Below are 17,634 nucleotides of genomic sequence, written 5' to 3'. Positions count from 1 at the left end.
ACAAAATAAAATCATAGTGGTGCCCAAATAAATATTTTCATCAATGTAAACACTGACAATACATTCTACACTGTACATTATGTTAAATTTCCTATTCAAAGAGTGGATTTTTCCGGCAGTGTTTTGCCAGATTTCAGACTGTATTTATGCAGCGCCCATTCATTTATGGAGGAAATTCCATCTTCCTTTGCCAATTTCCTGCCTTTCTGTACCATGTTGATGATTAGCAGCAAAGCATACCATGGGTTGGGCTGGCCTTGTACCTGCAGTTGCTTTTCTCAGCCACTAGATGGCAGCAATGTGGCCAGTTAGTAGAGTTGTGTGAGTTGGTTTCGTCCATAGACTGTACATAAGGAGGTTCAGTCCTATTACCCATGACCAGTCCAAATACCTATGACATTACATGAGGCCATCATGTGATCCCTCTGACCATATGAGTCACACAGTGAACTACAAACCTACTTTCTGGTAAGTTACACTACTAAATATAAGTGCTGAGTCACTTGACCATGAATCTACAAAAAGGGTCGATTCTCGGCTATGACTGTGTATTATGCCGCAGACATCTGCATTTATAATCAGTATTGTAAGAAGTGTTCAGTTCATTTACCAAAGTAAAAGTATTACTATCACTGTGTAAAATTACTCTACAGTAATGTATTCAAAATCTTAAGAACAGACATATTCTAAGTAAAATGTACTTAGTATCAAAAGTAAAAGTACCCTTCATGCAGCAGAGTCGCCCTGTCAAAATTAGATTACTACAGGCCTATGTCCTGAAGTCATTTGATTGTTATTACTTCAGTGATTGAAAGAGTACTGAAAATCTGTACTCAACTACAAGTACTGGTACATTACTGAAATATTGTAATTAGTACTGGTGTTAAAAAGTACAATGTTATTCTTCTCAGGTATTAGTTACTTTTTAGCCATTGATGTCTAATGCATTATCAGTAGAAGGCATTCAATCAAAAGGGGTTTCTGTTTCTCCAAATCTTCAGTCTAAATGACTCCAAGCTCCTGTGCTGTTCTGAGCAGTGGTCACAATCATCTTTCCAAACCTGTGCCTGCTGCAGTGTTTGTTTTTTCATCCATATGTCATGGTTTTCAATTGAAGGCCTAAGAATTGACTTATTAATATAATTATATTATTTCAAAAGTAATTAGGAAGATAACATAGTGCAATGCATACACACAAGTAAAACTGTAACTTGTTGTAATTTGTTATTTCTAACCTGGCTTATGACAATGACAGTGATATAAACGTCTTAAGGTTGTAGCTCATCAAGTTTGATATAATTCTAAATACTTACACCCTTGGCTGCTCCAGTGTATAATGAATCAAATTTTCAAAATCAAACTGGCTTCACGATTGTATGTAAAACAGGGGTCTTCAACGTTTTTCCGGACATCTTAGCTGATTGAGAGACAGATCAGAGGCCCCCTGCTACATACATAGACGCCATTAAATGGTCTATTTCAAGTTTTTTTTCTTGTATTTGCTTACCTGTATGTCAGCAGCAGTTGTAGCATGGCTAACGTTAGTGTGAAGGCCCTCTGCACTTTCACTGCTGGTTTCTGAGGTGGAAGGTATGTTAGAGACTCTAGCTCGTGAAGTTATAAAATGATCTGTTGTGCACTTGTAATAATAATACAGCTTATTGGCCAACATGTTTCAGCAATACATAGCTAACTACAAAGTAGTATGCTGTTGTGTACAGGTGTTACACAATGATGTAGTAGGTTAACTAGCTCACATGATTGTACAAGATAGCCGTTTTAAATGGATTAAATGTTTTTTTTCCTTTCAAATAGACTAATTTTGTTGGGGCCATGTTGATGTTTTTCATACAGGTTAGCCAGCTCACATGATTACATTAGGATGCATATGTAACCTTTTAAAAAATGTTTGTTGCTGTTTTTTTTTTTTTTTTTAACTTATTTTGTTTTTAACAAATAGGGTTATTTAACTTAGCTAATAATTGTTGAGTCCATGTTGATGTGTTTTACACACATAGTTTCAGACAAAAATTAATTTTGGGGGGGACTTGAAAAACAAAGAGCAAACAATAATTTGGAGCCCCTCCTGCTGTAACTCTGAGGACCCCCTGGGGGTCACGGACCCTCTGTTGAAGACCACTGGTGTAAAATTGTAATCCACAAAGTAAACTGGGAAAAAAAAGTCCAATGATCTGAAAACTAAATTTACTTAAAATACAATATTTGAATAAACTGCATAGCTAAAATTTAACCCTTGCATAAAGCATACCAAAATGTGCTGGATAACGGGATACCAAAATGATTTTAAAATTGAATTTTTAGCAAATATCTGTGAGCAGATGTGATATTTTGCTGTAAATGTCTAACCTGAACGGTTTCTATGGTATGTATCTTTGATAACTATCAGAGTCGGTTGGTTTTGTAGTTTAACCGTGTTATCGCTGAGCAACAGGCAGCCGCTAGTTTAAATTCAGGGCTGGTCCGGTGACGTATCTCACGGGCATGTTCTAGACGTTCTATTTTTTTCTCTCAGCTGAGAGTGACGTAGCGCGTGCAGCTAACGTTAGAGCAGCTCTCGGGGCAAACAGGGCTGACTGTCCGCCTGTTTTCCCGGTGGGGACCGTGGAGTAGACCGCAGAGGCGGGCGGTACACTGCAGACATATTGTGCTGTCGGGGAATAACTGTGTCGGGGCGGTGGAGAGGAGGACCGAAGAAGGAGGAGGCTGTCACGAAGAGAGGGGGAGCGCATTCCAGAGGCACCGCTATCATAACTAATTCATTGTTGCTCCAACCCGGTGGACAGACGGCTAAACTGCTTACTAATTAGGCTGAGACCCACAGACGGTAGGTCCGTAGCTTTAGCTAGTCGTGACAAGTTGTGGCTATATCTTCAACCAATACACCATGTAGCTGCTGCAGCTTATTAGACATGTCCAACTTGACCATAATAGGGAATAATGTGTCAACTGGAATATCAGATATTGTTAACGTTACTCCTAATGCTAATTGTATGTTACGTACTTTAATATAGACAGCACCTGTGCCTGCAAGTGCATCTGCCAGTGTATGTAAGTTTGTGTAGGCCTACTGTCATGTCAGCAGCAGTTGTCAGATGCCATGAAGCCAGAAATAACATAGTAATAATACTTGTGTGAGCGCATGGTTATTCCCGAGGGGCCACAGAAAGTTAAGTTTAGTTATTTTACCTCAGTTTGGAAGTCCCCCGCCCCCCCCCCCCACCTTCAGAAACTGTTGTGGTCCACTAATGAGATTGGCATGGGGGTTAGCAATGTATGCTGACTCTGTGGCTATTATGGAACCACTGACTGTGTACTGAGCTGTTATCATATCAGGCCATATGTTGATACAGTTTTAAGAACATGTGTTATAATATGTTATTGTATAAAGGTTAAAAGAAAAAAAACAAATTAACAAAACAATACAATAGTGACTTTGCAGATACAATAATGCTTGCGACAGGGACAAAAACACAGACAGACAGGACAGGCGAATAGAAAAAATGGTCATAATATTTACATTTTAACCTTGTAGCACATTAAGGACTTACCAATACCAAAAACTTGTCTGTTGCATACATATGCTTAATTATGAAACTAAAACAAAGCCACAGTCTGGTTAAGACATTTTTTAAATGCAGTGTCACAATATTCAATATATTGCTAGACATCCCAATAGGACATAACCTACATTGATAATATGTGCACTTTCATCTATGGATAACTTAGCTTGTACAGGTAAAATAAAAGAACTTTGGTTTTTTGTGTAACATTTAAAGGAGGTTATACCTCACAGTACAACTACTACACCATGAAATTTTGTTATTAAATAACTCAAAGTAACCATTTTTTCTCATTAAACTGTGTGTATATGTAATTTTAACAAATTAACTGAAAAGTTGTAGTTATTAAAATCACAACTATTTCATAAATTATAATAAAAAAGTCACACAAAAAAAACAAAACAAAACAGTGCAGTCTTTCCAGCATTGTCCACAGCATGCATCATATTTGAGTTAAAATGCTCTGCAAACCATTTTCTTTACACTAATTGTTTATGAGTTCTGGCCATATATGTGAAACTTAGATTTACAGATGAAACAATAATCGATTTCACAATAAAACCGCGATAAGTTTCCTGACGATAAGTTTTACTATTTCAGATTTTAATCATTGTGATAACTGTGTTTGATTACCATTCTTTGAAAAACTGACTGTAAATACAGTCCAGCATCAACCAAAGTTAGTAACAGCCTCCCAGCCTCTGCACAGCAGCAACTAGGGTTTGTTTTGCATTCAATGAATGAACATTTTCGCTAAACTTTATATGGCTTCAGTAAAATTATGTTAACTCAGCAAGTCTGACATCAGCATAAGTCAAAAACAATGTGAGTAGCTCTATTTCAGTTAACGCGTTAATTTCAGACAGCCTGGTCTTGATTATATTGAAGTTGAAATAATCCGATGATTTTTGAAATCTAAATAAACTCACTTCTTCAGCATTTTAAATTTATTATAATGAATATAATTTAATATATTATATTGTTGGAGCTTGTTGGAGAACTGGCAAAAGATCAGCTGAAGTGAATTTCATTTACTGTCAAGCTTAAAGGAGATTAAACAAATATTTTTGTCAGATAAACACTTAATAACACCAGCCACACTGGTGTTTTCTATTACTCTGACACATTAGCTTTCTGCTCAGGTTAATGCTTGGCAGAGCACACTGGAAATTACATGACGCCACCAAACAACATACATGAGTAGTAGAAGCTGAGATGTATCAAAACTAACAGGACAGTGAGGGAGATGTCAATCAGGTTTTGTCTCAACACGCCCACACAGTGCTGAGAAAAGGTCTCCACAGGCAAAATAAGTGACAACACTTGTGTGGGTGATTCTATTTTATTTTATTTGATTTTATAGATCCTTTAATTCCAAAATTGGAAATGACACATTTCCAGAATCCACACTTACAGAATGACAGAATGATAAACAACTATGTTTATACGACAGATTTCCTTCTTAAGCCGTTCCTTAGACAGTCCCTGCTGTATACGAGCACTTGTCTGCAAATTAAATAAATAATGAGCACAGAGCTGGTTCTTTTCCTTTTTAGGATTTTAGGAAATACCTTCGGTACCAAGGCTTCCATTCTTTTTGCAGTCGGAATGCAGAAATGTGTGTGTGTCCAATCAGAGTTGGGTGTATTCTCAATAGGAAACTCAGCTGTGTTTTACTTTCAGGGGCGTTGTGGTGAGGAGGGACAGGAGACAACATGGTGGATTACTATAATATCCTGGGAGTGTCCAAAACAGCCACTCAGGATGACATCAAGAAGGCGTGAGTATCCTGGGAGTCTGTCTCAAGTAGTCTTCATGAACATTTATAAACAATAAAGCAGTATTTCACCTGAATATAAAGCACGATGTGTAAAGTATAATTTCCTACTGAAACATGGACAGATTATATAAGCCTTGAAAATTTTGAAAATGTGAGCCCCCTTCAAAATGAGCAGCTTCTCAGTTTATGTGTCTGAGTGTTATGAACGTTAGACCACATTTGAATTTTATTTAAAACATTCTGTATCTCATTATACATTTTAACTGAACAAGTTTTACCTTTCTCTTTTAGTTGTACTTAAATGTGTTTTTATATTGCATTATATGTGTTTTACATTTCCTTGTCAAAATGCACTGCACAAATAAACGTGCCTGCCTTGCCTTGGCTAAACCTATAAATAGACATTTCTCAAAAATATGGAGTGATGTCTTTGGGTTTCCAGGGCTCTCCATTGTGCATTTTTGTTGTTCTTGAAGAGACCATAATATTAGTGCATGTTTTTATCTATATTACAGTTTCAAATTGTAGCACTTTCCTTAGTCGCTCATCTGTAACATTAATAATCAGTTAAGCAATTAATGGCTACAAAAAAACAAAAAAAATTATATACGTAACAATAGAAAATGCCTTTTTAATCCCTCAATCAAAGCTTTTTTTGCACAGTATTTTTTTTACTTGTATGTGTGAGCCACTGTTTGTGTTTGTGTTCTGTGTTCAGTTACAGGAAACTGGCTCTGAAATGGCATCCAGACAAAAATCCAGACAACAAGGAGGAGGCAGAGAAAAAGTTCAAAGAACTATCTGAGGCCTATGAAGTCCTGTCTGACAGTAAGTCCGGACAGTGTGTATGTCTATATATATATATTTGTGTGTGTGTGTGTGTGTGTGTGTGCGTGTCTGTGTGAGATGACTGGGGTTGATCTGTATTGATGCTGTGAGTCATGAATCTAAATCTCTGTGTGATGAAGTCAGTCTCCTCAGACAGAAATTTCATTCATTGAATCCTAAAAATCTGATATAGAGTAAATTTGATTTGTAAGAAAAAAGCTACATGTATTGTTGTCTGTGGGTTTTTATTCCATTACCAAATTGTGCTCTGTTCTTCTACCACAGAGAGTAAACGTGATGCATATGACAGATTTGGAAATGACCGAATGCCACACACAGGTAAGTAAAAACCCACTGCAATGGCATATTATTGCATCCATTACAGTAATAATTTAGAAAATCATGAATGGTGGTGACTTCTACTGGCTAAATTTAACAATTACTGGTGTGTTTTGAGCTTTTTTTTTTATTTTTCTCATCCTGTTTCCCTTTTTCCTATTTTTTCCCGTCCCTTTCTCCTCCCTCCCACTCCTCTGCACCCTCCATTTCACTCACCTTTCCCCTGTTCTGGCCCCCGATATGTTTCCTTCCACCTACTCCTTCTCCTACTCTTTCTCTTGCTTGGTTGATCTCCACCCATCTTAACCTGACGTCTTAATTTCTCAGGTACCTCCAGCTCAGACTTTTCATCAGACTTCCCAGGATTCACCTTCACATTCCGCAGCCCAGATGAGGTGTTCAGAGAGTTTTTTGGTGGCCAAGATCCCTTCGCTAGCTTCTTTGGTAAGTCATACACAATATACTTATGGGGTTGTATGAGTTTTATAATTTTCCAACATTTGATGTTTAAATATTTGTATGGTTGAAAATTAAAACTTGCTCTATTTACATTAGGGAGATGTGCGTGGCGAAATTAATACTATACTATTTTCACAGCGTTTTTTTTGTGGTCCAGGCTGGAGAATATGTGTGGCATGCACGTACACAGTTTGGGCAGTAATTAAGTGATTATGAGTGTCTCTTTTTCTTTCTCTCTAGATGACTTCTCATCCTTTGGAGGCACGTCGTCTCGCCTCGGCCCCAGTCGGTTCTTTTCTTTTCCTTCAACAGGAGGTAAACAGTTACATACTTTATGAGGAAAGTTGCTTGGTGAACACTGTATATCCTGCACAATGTTAAAAGCACTGGCCCAGTTCTGTTGTTTTAGCAGTTTACACAACATGCTGTAAACAACAGCAGCAAGGGCAGCTAAAAAGCTGATAGACGGTAGTTCACTGAAATATGAGGGAGGTGTGTTTTTAAATTTGTCTACATTTTGGTTCAAGAGATAAAAGGTTTCCAGACATAATAATTCAGTTTTTTAAATTAGTGCAAAATGTCTCTCTGTGTAGTTATATCAGCGTCATTCATGCTCCAGACTACAGTACACTACTGGATAACTCACTGATGAAACACATGTAATCATATTTTATAGATTTATCATTATTTTCTCATACTGGCCCAGCGCGCTGTGCATTTCTACCCACTTAAATTCACACTTTATGTCTGGCAATAACGCAGGAGTGGTGGGAGTCTGACGCTCTGTAATAACACATCAAAATTAATCTCTTTCTTGTGTCGTATCTTCTCTGCTTCTCTCCTTTCTTGTCCTTCTTCAGTTGAATTCACCTCCTTCTCCTCTTCCTTGGGTGGTCTGGATGGGATGGACAGCATGGGTGGAGGGATGAGCAACTTCAAATCAGTTTCTACCTCCACTCGCATTGTAAATGGCAAACGCACCACCACCAAGAAGTATGTAACACGATCCTTAGAAAACTTACTCAACCTGGGAAATAGCAGTTAAACTAGGAACTAACTAACATTAACACTGGTTTGCAACTCAGCATGACACTGTTTTGTTATCTTGTGTAGGATATGATGGCATTTTACATGCAAATGTTATATAACTGCCAACTTGAAGACACAACAAGAGTTAAGCTGTGTGACAAACTAATTGATTTTCTTTCTCACTGTGTTTTGAATTTTATTTGAATGCAACCAAATTTTTTAGGTTATATTTTGCCTTCTGTTCTTGCACAGGGGTGACTTGATAAAGTCTATATTTATGTTTGATAAGACACAATGACACATAAACAAAAATGAATGATGATACATTTTATTCTACAATTTATCTGTGTATCTGTCTTTCCTACAGGATAAAGGAGAACGGACAGGAAAGAACAGAGATTGAGGAGGATGGGGTGTTGAAGAAAGTCCTTATTAATGGTAAATCCACACACACTAAATGGTGCAATTGAGAAATTTGAGGCCAAATAAACTTAGTTTTTGTAATATTGGTTCTCTCTTATGTTTCTTCAAACTAGTTTTGTCAACAAAAGTGGTTGAGAAACTGTTTCAGTCATTTTAGTGCTTTCAAAAAAGCAATATAAGTGCTGTATACATAAGTCAATTACTAAATATCTTTAACTGAATCCAACAAACTCACCAAAACTAGTCCCACATACAAAATAAGAGTAAGAGATCCAACAGTGAATTTACCTTGTTAGGTCATTTTGGGAGCATCAGCTGTTATTTGCCTTACTTGTGTTTATTCACCAAGAACAGCCAGCGGTAAGCTAATGAGCAACTAGCTAACAGCTAGTGAGCACCAGTTAGCAGGCACCAGCTGATATGTGTGTATGTGTGTGGGTTTGTGTTCAGTTCAGTCAGAGGCTCATCTGAACACAGACCCACTCACCAGGTTCTTTCATTTATCTCCATCCTTCATTCAACCCTTCTTCTCTGTACACGAGTAATGTTGAAGTAGATTTCTCCTCCAGTCAGTGGTCAACATGCACAGACAGACTAGTAAACAGTTGGGTGAAGTGGGCTCCTTTGCAGTAAACAGGTTGAGAAGAGAGTGAAGATCAATCAAATTTTTAAGCCCAAAAACTCTGACCTCTTCTCTCATCTGTAAATGAGTCAGTGACTCCTCCTCGCCCCGCTGCCACAGACAGACTGAGAAACAAATGTGAAGATAACTCCACTTTATAATTCCCCCTAAATTGGTAAAACAACCTCAGAGCTCCCCTTCCGTCTGGTAAACATCAGAGCAGAATCTGGAGTGACTCCAGTATTTACTCCTCTAGAAGCTCCACTCTGCCCTTGACACTCTTCTGCGGAGCGCCCCAGTGTTCAGCAGCTGTCTGTTGTCCCCTAGGCCCAGTCTTCCACACAACTCAGCAAAAGCCCCGTGATACATTTGAAATTTTTCCCTCAAATTGAATATTTTTAACTCAATGCAAATTTTGTGTCTTTGCATAAATTTGGTGTTTAATCTACTAGCGTAAAAAAATTGCCTCGGATTCTAATTGAATACGCCATAACTATAATCATTGTGTGTTGCTGTTGCACATACCCAACTGTGTTGTTGTGTGTTGTTCCCAGGTGTAGAGGACGAAATGGCCCTTGCGCTAGAGCTGAGCCGACGAGAGGGACAGCCCGGCCACTCGCCTCAGAAGCCACAAATCCAGCACAGATCACCTGCCGAGCCAGACAGATCCCGCCTCAGCCAGGCCACACATCGCTCATTTAGCTCTGCCCCCTTCTTCAACTACGAGGTCTCGACAGGCAGCGAGGATGACGAAGACGACGAAGACCTGCAGATGGCTTTGGCATGCAGCCTGTCAGAAATGGAAGCCCAGCAGAGAGCAGCTGTTACCGACTTCATATCAGGTGCTGGGGGTGTGGGCAGAGCCATGAGGGACAAAGCTGGTGGCCGTAAAGGAGGTGGGGTTAAGATTATAAATGTGAATGTGGCTGGTGGTGAAAAGATTGTGGCAGGGGAGAAAGATGACAAGGGGCAGTTTAAAATGGGCTCAGGGGCAGGAAAGGTAACCAGTGAGCCAGGCTCCTCTTTGGAGTCACCCACGACTTCCAGCAGTACGCCACAGAGCAGTGAAGAAGAGTTTGCACCTGGCATAAAAAATAGCGAAGGCAGTGTGAAAAAGAAAAAGAAGTGTGGGTGTGTGGTGTGCTAATGCAGCGTGTGTGCGTGTGTATTTGAGATGCCTTATTCTTTTTTACTTACCTCAGTGTTGTGCCTACAGCCAGACTCTAATGTAATGTGATTGCCAGACTCTTAATTTGAGACAGTGCCTCAACTAATCACAAGGCTTTCATGCAGTCTTAACACCTCTAAAAGAGACAGTGAGTCACCTTTGACAGGGTTTGTGGTGTATTTCCATTTAATTTGCCAATACAGCTAAAAGTTTCGCTAGTGCGCAGCAATACACAGAATTGTTTCTGAATGTATGTAAATTTGCCAAATATGGACGTTGACGGAAAAGACTGGGATTAAGAGGGATTTAAGAAGTTGGTAGCAATTTAAATCCCGGTACACTGTGAAAACAAAAAAGTTGTGAAAACTCAACATTTCAGGGCAGAGTTTGAACCCTAACAAAAAGTTAAACTTTTTTTTTTACTTTTCTCCTTTAGATAAACTTGACTCTTTGAGTATTAGAGACCCCCCAAAATATATATTTAAAAAAATATTGAGAAGTGAAAGTATATAATGGTTAATAATTTAATAATTACAGCTGCAACTATTTAATTTTTTAAGTACCCAAATCATGACAAATCAGATTCACAGCTCACTGTGAACAGTTTTTTTAAAAGAGCAATATGTAGCAATTGCATGTGCAAAAATGAGTACTACAGTCCAAATAGTGAGTTGGAGCCACAGGCTGTAAATTAAATGGGTTGAAATCCACTGCTCTGAAAATACTCACTCTGGAGTTTATGATTTATTACAGTAATCGTATTACAGATTCAATTCTCTCACTGGGGGGGCATTAAATTATCTCAACAAAAGATTTTAAGTTGGAAAAACTTTTTAGTTTATTTCAAAAGTTAAGGGTTTGAATTTGATTCAGAAATCAAAAATCTAAATATCTAGTGAAGGTAGTTGCATGGAAATGATGAGTTTCCTCTGTTTTTTGTTCTTTTTACAGTGTATGGGCAGAGTGTTTGTGTGTGTGTGTGTGTGTGTGCGTGTGTGTGTGTGTGTGTGTGTGTGTGTGTCTGTGTGTCTGTGTGTTTGTGTGTGGGTCAGTTGAGACCCTGCCATAGAATTTTCTCATTCCGACTCTCAGTCAAAGGGAATGTATCAGAACTGTGTCACAAACAATAGATCAAAATCTAAAGTAGGCCACAGAACTTTCTCTGGTGATTTTCACCGTGACATAAAAACTAGTTTGATCAAAAAAGAACTCTGTTTACTGGTCGGCTGACACTACTTTCTAGAATATGTATAGCAAAAAATTAGTTGAAGCACACACGTTGTAAATTTAATGCGTTGTAAATATGTGCAGGCTTCCAAGTCACAATCATTCAGACCAGTAGCCCAGCGTTTACACTGTTGCAAAATTGCAGTAGTAAGGACACATGTATCCCACACAGCAACCTCCGGGGCTGATAAATGAAGCAAATATTTAAGTGCCAAAAACTGCAACTGCAACTTTATAGCAGAAATAAACATGTTTACAGCCCGGTACAAAAAACGTTTTTGGTCTTTATCACTTATTAACCCGTTCATGACAACTTTACAGAAGGTGATTTTTTATATAACTCACCTGTTTAAACTATATTAAGGCTGAAATTATGCTTAAGCACTTTGAGTGAAAGGTGGTTACCGTCACAGATGGCTAACCTCTAGGTAGCTGCTTAAATCGGTCCACCTCAGCTCCACCTCCTTGCCCATTTTTGGATTAATCGGGAATTAGTGTCTGGACTGCAAAGATGGTGACGACCAGAGCACGCAGTTCATATTTTATATATAATCTATGACGTATCATTAAATGCGAGTAAATATCTTGGCCTTAATGCATGTTGTTATTGAAATATCCAGCTTTATGAAGTTGAAACACAAAGCACAGTGTACAATGTGTACAGAATTGTGGCTAAACCGAAGTTACAATTAATCATAAATCTTTTATATTTTGATCCTTTTGGTGCCTTTGCATATTTTGACTACTTTATTGTTTCTTTTGCTTACATTACGACTGCAAATGTGCCAAGTCAGAAAAACAAACGCATTTCAAGCAAAGCAGATGTATTTTAGTTGCAGGTTTAATGGTGTGTTTGAGACTGGGCACCAGCTTTCCAGCCCACCTTTTGTCCAATAGAGGAAAAAGGCAAAGTTTAACATTAGTGAGTGTTAGGAGTGTCGTCAGGTGTTCTGCGGTGTGAGAGTGATTGAATTTAACTGTGTTGTGATGGTTGTGCGAATGTTTAAAAATGTAGAGCTTCATTGCCAAATCAATGCAGCGCCTCTTCTGTAATTTTTGTGCTGTTGTGGTGCTGTGGAGTGACATTTGTTTTTAATCCGTTCACTTATGTGAGCAGTGCATGTGCATCGTGGAGCCTCTTGCTTTTACTGCAGCGGTACTTACTTTAGAGATTTTGCCTTTCCACGTGACGCGTACAGATCTCAGCAACCTGGGAACTGAAAATGCTCTGCTGATAGTCTTTTCGACATCATACCAACAACGTGACAGCTCTTGCTACATTTTTAATGTATATATCTGTAGAATAAATCTCCAAACTCATTGTAGAAAGATAGGACTGGTTGTAGCAATAGCAGTTCAGCAAGGTAGTCGTCACGCACAGGGACATGCAGACAGTGTGGCTGGGATGTAAGATATGATGGATGTTGAAGTTCTAGTGCTATATAATCATTACTTCAAAAACACTGGGCTGTACTTTTTAGTTGTAGATGATAAGATGCAATTACAATTTTTTGTTTTTGTTTCACAATTCCTTCACAGTGGTGGTAATTTCATTGCTGTGGTGGTGCACCACTACAAAATGAATACAGAGGGAATGCTGCAGTGCTCAGTTTGATTGCCCTTGTGCTGGTTGAAACTGTCAGAATAGGGTAGCACTTCCCCTCTATCAACATGTTGATTAAGTGCCCCTGAGCAAAACACTAAATCCCACCTGTTCCACTTTATCTGCTTAGTGTGACAGGGTAACTCTCCCTCTACCTGCACTGATTTTCTTTAAGTTTTTGCCTGAAATAAGATGCCATTAATAGGTAAAATAAGAACTAAATCTCTGCCAAAATGATATATTGCATTGAGAATAAATCTAAATAGTTTGTGTTTTTGTTCCAGATTTTGGTGTTATAATTTTTGCAGTTTATAGTCATTCATTAATCTGCTGGGATTTTTTTTTTGTCACATTACAACATAAAACCAGAGCAATATACATGTTGGCACATACATGCTTACACCAGAGCAAGACACACTTTCAAATTAACTGTGCAGCAAAAGGTTTTAGGAAGTGTGACGAAAAACAGAACAGTCACTGTGACGACTGCTGGAAAACTGTTCAGCTCGTCTGCTGGAGGTGTAGCTGTGTTATGTGGACAGAGAGAGAGAAGAAAAGAATTTAATGAAATCCAAACTTTAATGAAAATTTAAAATTTTGTCTGATTGTCAGGCCAATCATTCCTGTGAGCTACACTACAAAAAACACACACACAGACACACACACACACTTGGAATATAAATAACTGTTTTAAATGTGATTGTTCCTTTGTCTGTGAAATAAGGCTGAAAGTAACACAAAGTTCTGTTGGTGCCAAAACACCAAGGTATTAAAAATACTGACATGTTTTTTTTACTGCTGTTCAAAGACATGCCTGTCTTACTGTAATAAATACCTTATACAGGCAGTGTCCCTTTGCCTTCACTGCTTTTACTCTGCTCTCAGAGCACAATATGTTTATTTGGTTGGCAATATTTATAATATTTTGCTTGATTTATTTTACATTGCATGAGTTTTGCTTTCACTTTAGAAGATAACTATCATCAAAGTCAAAAACTAAGCAGAATTGTGAGAACAAATCATCAGTTTAAACCGGTTCACATAATTTTGACTCTTGAATTTTGAATCGTTTGATGTTGCCAAACTGTTCTTGCCTTTAGGGAGGAAATGAGAGAAAAAGAGGTAAATGTATAAATATATATCCGCCTGTATCATTTGTAATACATTGAACTACCATGTGTTTTTGTTACTTTTATTTTCAAATTGTTAAAAGGGAAATAACAAATAAAGACTGACCTGAAGAGGAGTTGGAATATTTGATTTTTCTTTCAGAATATGGCAGTAATAGTAAAGTGCATTTTTCTACTAACAATCACTGATTTCATGCTTTGCTAGTACTACATTTACTACTACAACAAATAGTGATACATTATTAATATTAAGAGGAAAAATGAAATTAACTTGTATTCATTCTGAATGATTCTTCATGGCTCTGTCCATCTTGATCTGTAGACCAGACCAGCCTCTTTAAAAAGCATTCAATTAGAGTCAAACTTTTCATTTTAACACTATGCTTACATTTTATTTCACTCACTATGTTGTCCAAACCACTGTGCCACTATTTACTTACTCAAGCTCTTCCCATACACTCCTTGAATAACTGAATATAGATAATTACAAGCTATATGATCATCTCATCTCTGCTCATCTCTGCGTCTCCAGCTCTTCCCTTATAGTTTTGTTTTTTTTCACTAGTTTTTATGTTTATTTTGTTTCAAATTTTTGTTTTCATTTCAGTTTAATCTCAGTTAGTCTCCAGAGCAGATTTGCTTGTTTTATTGATTAAGATGTTTAGTTTTAGTTTAGTTTTTAGTTTAAAAAAAATATATAAATAATATAGAGGGTATTTGTCAGGGGTAAGATTTCATTAGTTTGGGGCATGTATTAAAATACAAACACAACATTTTGTGAAGGCAGTTGACTCACTGCCATGTAAACATCCCAGTTTACATCCCACCAATGCTTCCTCGTTCTTGTTGTGTTGATAGATTTGACCAAACTGACAAAGATTAAAACCAGACATGCTCTGTACAGTTTTATTTTCGTTAGTTTATTTTTTAAGTACACTATCAATTCAGTTAGTTTTTGTTTTTTTTTCTAAAGGCTCTAGTTTTGATTTTTATTTCAGTTAACTGAAGTGTTTTTTCACACCCAGTTGTAGTTTTAGTTAACTATAATAACCTTGGTCTCCTCTAGCCAGTTTGCACACAGTGCAATATTCAGTGTGTCTAAATAAAATACACCACCAAAACTTGTCAAAGACAAAGACAGCCCTGTGGGTTTTCAGGCCTGTTTGTACAGGCTGCTTATTAAAGAGCGGTTTTTCACAAATCAGAACAAATTCAAAACAGTCACAGAATATGAGTCTTTTCTGTTGCAATGCTTTTTCCTTTTGTTCATCAGCTAGCGATGTGCTGGTCTCAGCTTTTGACAACTCTCATGCACTGTCATGCTAAGAGCTTATTTTCTGTTCATTGTGATATCAGAGAAATGGAGGATTATTTTTAAAAATTAATAATGTGACAAGCACATTATTGCACTACGTTACTGAGACTTAATTTTTTTTTCTTACACTTCCTGCTTCCTGTTTCAGACTCAGACTTCGAGGCCTTCACAAGCTAACCTGATTGGCTCACGCTGCTCTGTGCCCTAGCCCAGCCCTGAGGTAAAGAACCTGAAGCACCCTGAACGTTGTGTAGTCCCTCCTCCTCCTGCCCCGTAAACCCCAGTTAGACTTGATCGGGTGATGAAGTAAAAATCTTATTTAAAACAAGTGATGATAGTATTTGTATTCCTGATAAAGTGTAACATGTCCTTGTACGTCTATTCTTACAGGTCAAAGGTCAATTCCCCCATGATGCACTTTTCTCTCTCTGCCCACCATGGCTCCTACCTGCTGAAAGACACTTAAAACAAAAGATACAGACGTGTATTTTATATGTATGTGTGTGTGAGTGTGTGTGTACATGCTGTAGCTCCTTGTGGAGTGAAAGACTGGAAAGACTTTGTATTATGAAACTGACGGAAATAGTTCTAATCATCTCTGCATTAACTGGCAATGTTTCAGCTGGATTTTAATTTGACTGATGCCTGCAAAGTGGAAAAACTGATGAATAAGGCAAATAAAAAAATGCTTTGAAACATAAAAAGCAGAGAAAATAAAGCTTTTCCTGCTGACTGCTCTGTATCAGTTGGTGGTAGTTTATCTTTGCAAGAGGAATTGGGAGGGTCAAAGGGACAATCCAACCAGGTATAGTTCAGTTGAAAGTAAATAGTTCCTTCATGAAAATGCTCACAACAAGTTCTTTGGCTTATCTTGAGTAACCCATTCATGACTTTTGAAGAGAAACATTGCTGTTAAGTCGTTTCTTGGGCGCTTTATTGTAGAGAAGACAGACATGTTTACGGCTGATACCTCCAAAACTCAGCAATTCACACCAAAACTATTTAGATGGATGAAGAACACTACAGGCCAGGGGGGAAATATGTATTTTGTTGGGGTGAACTTAAACTTTAATATCAAATAATTTAAGACAAAATGCATAAAAGGAATTGTGGTTAATTAAATCTACTTGACAATATTATGATTTAAATGCTTCAGGCTGTTCCACCCTTGTGCAGCAGGGGGCGCTGTTTGACAAGCTCTTAAAGTGCTATTGACAATTAATGCACTATTGATAGAATAGAATAGAATAGAATAGAATAGAATAGAATACAGTACAATGCAAAGACAGGATATTTAATGTTCAAACTGATTCATGATTTTAAAAAACACACACTAAAATAAGCACTTGTTTTTTGCTGCATCACGTCACAAATTTATTCAGGTCAAGTCAAAAATACATTTTTATAGATATTTTCTATCTGTCTGCTACATGAAATAAACACAATCATCAGGGTGAATTATTTACATGGATCACAAGGCTGTACACTGAGTCAGACAATAAAAGAACCCAAACAAGGTTACTCTGTGTGCAGAAAGAGAAAGAGGAGGCGATGTGTACTTTGTGATCAAAGTACATCTGTTTTTTTTTTTTTAAAAGGACCAGTGCCGAAAGCAAACAATCATGTTGTCAAGGCAAAAGACGAGCCTCACAAATAAAAATTTGCTGGAAATCAACACACACGAGACAGGAGCATACAGTATTCTGGTGGACACGGGAACACCACACTCAGAGGAGTTAAAATGGACCGACTTAACATGATTTTAAAGTTAGTCCAATAAAATTCAACAGAACGGCAGAACAAACCCTCAGTTTTTTTGCTAAATCGTCATGTCCAGTAAAGGGGTTGATGAGGCAAAATAGAATGTTACATTTCAGTATTAGGTCATTACAGTCACCAGCAGATGTGTCTCCTCTCCCATCAGGCAAAAGTTAACACGCAAATTTCATCTGGATTCACACAGGCACAGTGTACGCAACTTTCTACTTTTTGTGGTTTACATCTGATGGCCTCATTTTTGTCTAACTGACCTTTCCTAAGTCCTGTCCCTTGGTCAGTTTTATTCTTTGCTGTTTCCTGTGTTTTCTGTGCTATGCGCTCGGCTCGTCTATGCCGAAAAGAAAGTCCCAT

At 37.8% G+C, this 17,634-nt stretch overlaps 1 protein-coding gene across 3 annotated transcripts; it reads left to right on the top strand.

Annotated features, from left to right (window-relative positions):
- The first annotated feature begins 2,525 nt into the window (after positions 1 to 2,525).
- Positions 2,526 to 16,246, top strand: dnajb2 (DnaJ heat shock protein family (Hsp40) member B2). 3 transcript variants are annotated; one of them, XM_084725323.1, is made up of 11 exons: positions 2,527 to 2,845; positions 5,265 to 5,361; positions 6,080 to 6,189; positions 6,475 to 6,528; positions 6,856 to 6,972; positions 7,228 to 7,302; positions 7,848 to 7,980; positions 8,384 to 8,454; positions 9,616 to 9,957; positions 15,653 to 15,724; positions 15,895 to 16,246. In XM_084725323.1, exons 2-10 carry the CDS (start codon positions 5,297 to 5,299, stop codon positions 15,679 to 15,681), a joined length of 996 nt encoding a protein of 331 aa, XP_084581449.1. In that variant the 5' UTR covers positions 2,527 to 2,845; positions 5,265 to 5,296; the 3' UTR covers positions 15,682 to 15,724; positions 15,895 to 16,246. The 3 variants fall into 3 exon arrangements, with proteins under 3 accessions (XP_084581448.1, XP_084581449.1, XP_084581451.1); XM_084725325.1 differs by having other exon boundaries at positions 2,528 to 2,845; positions 9,616 to 9,903; XM_084725322.1 differs by lacking the exons at positions 15,653 to 15,724; positions 15,895 to 16,246 and having other exon boundaries at positions 2,526 to 2,845; positions 9,616 to 10,605.
- Positions 16,247 to 17,634: the final 1,388 nt, after the last annotated feature.

The sequence above is a fragment of the Lutjanus erythropterus genome, chromosome 8 (genome assembly GCF_056507025.1).
Source record: "Lutjanus erythropterus isolate fLutEry1 chromosome 8, fLutEry1.hap2, whole genome shotgun sequence".
Lineage (NCBI taxonomy): Eukaryota > Metazoa > Chordata > Actinopteri > Lutjaniformes > Lutjanidae > Lutjanus > Lutjanus erythropterus.
The sequence above is the reverse complement of the archived record's forward strand: the minus strand, read 5'-3'. Positions and strand labels throughout refer to the sequence as shown.

Coding starts and splice junctions, on each gene's coding strand:
- dnajb2 (XM_084725322.1), top strand. CDS start 5,297: ATGGTGGATTACTATAATATCCTGGGAGTGTCCAAAACAGCCACTCAG. Junction 5,362..6,079: donor CAGGATGACATCAAGAAGGC/GTGAGTATCCTG, acceptor TTCTGTGTTCAG/TTACAGGAAACTGGCTCTGA. Junction 6,529..6,855: donor TGACCGAATGCCACACACAG/GTAAGTAAAAAC, acceptor TTAATTTCTCAG/GTACCTCCAGCTCAGACTTT.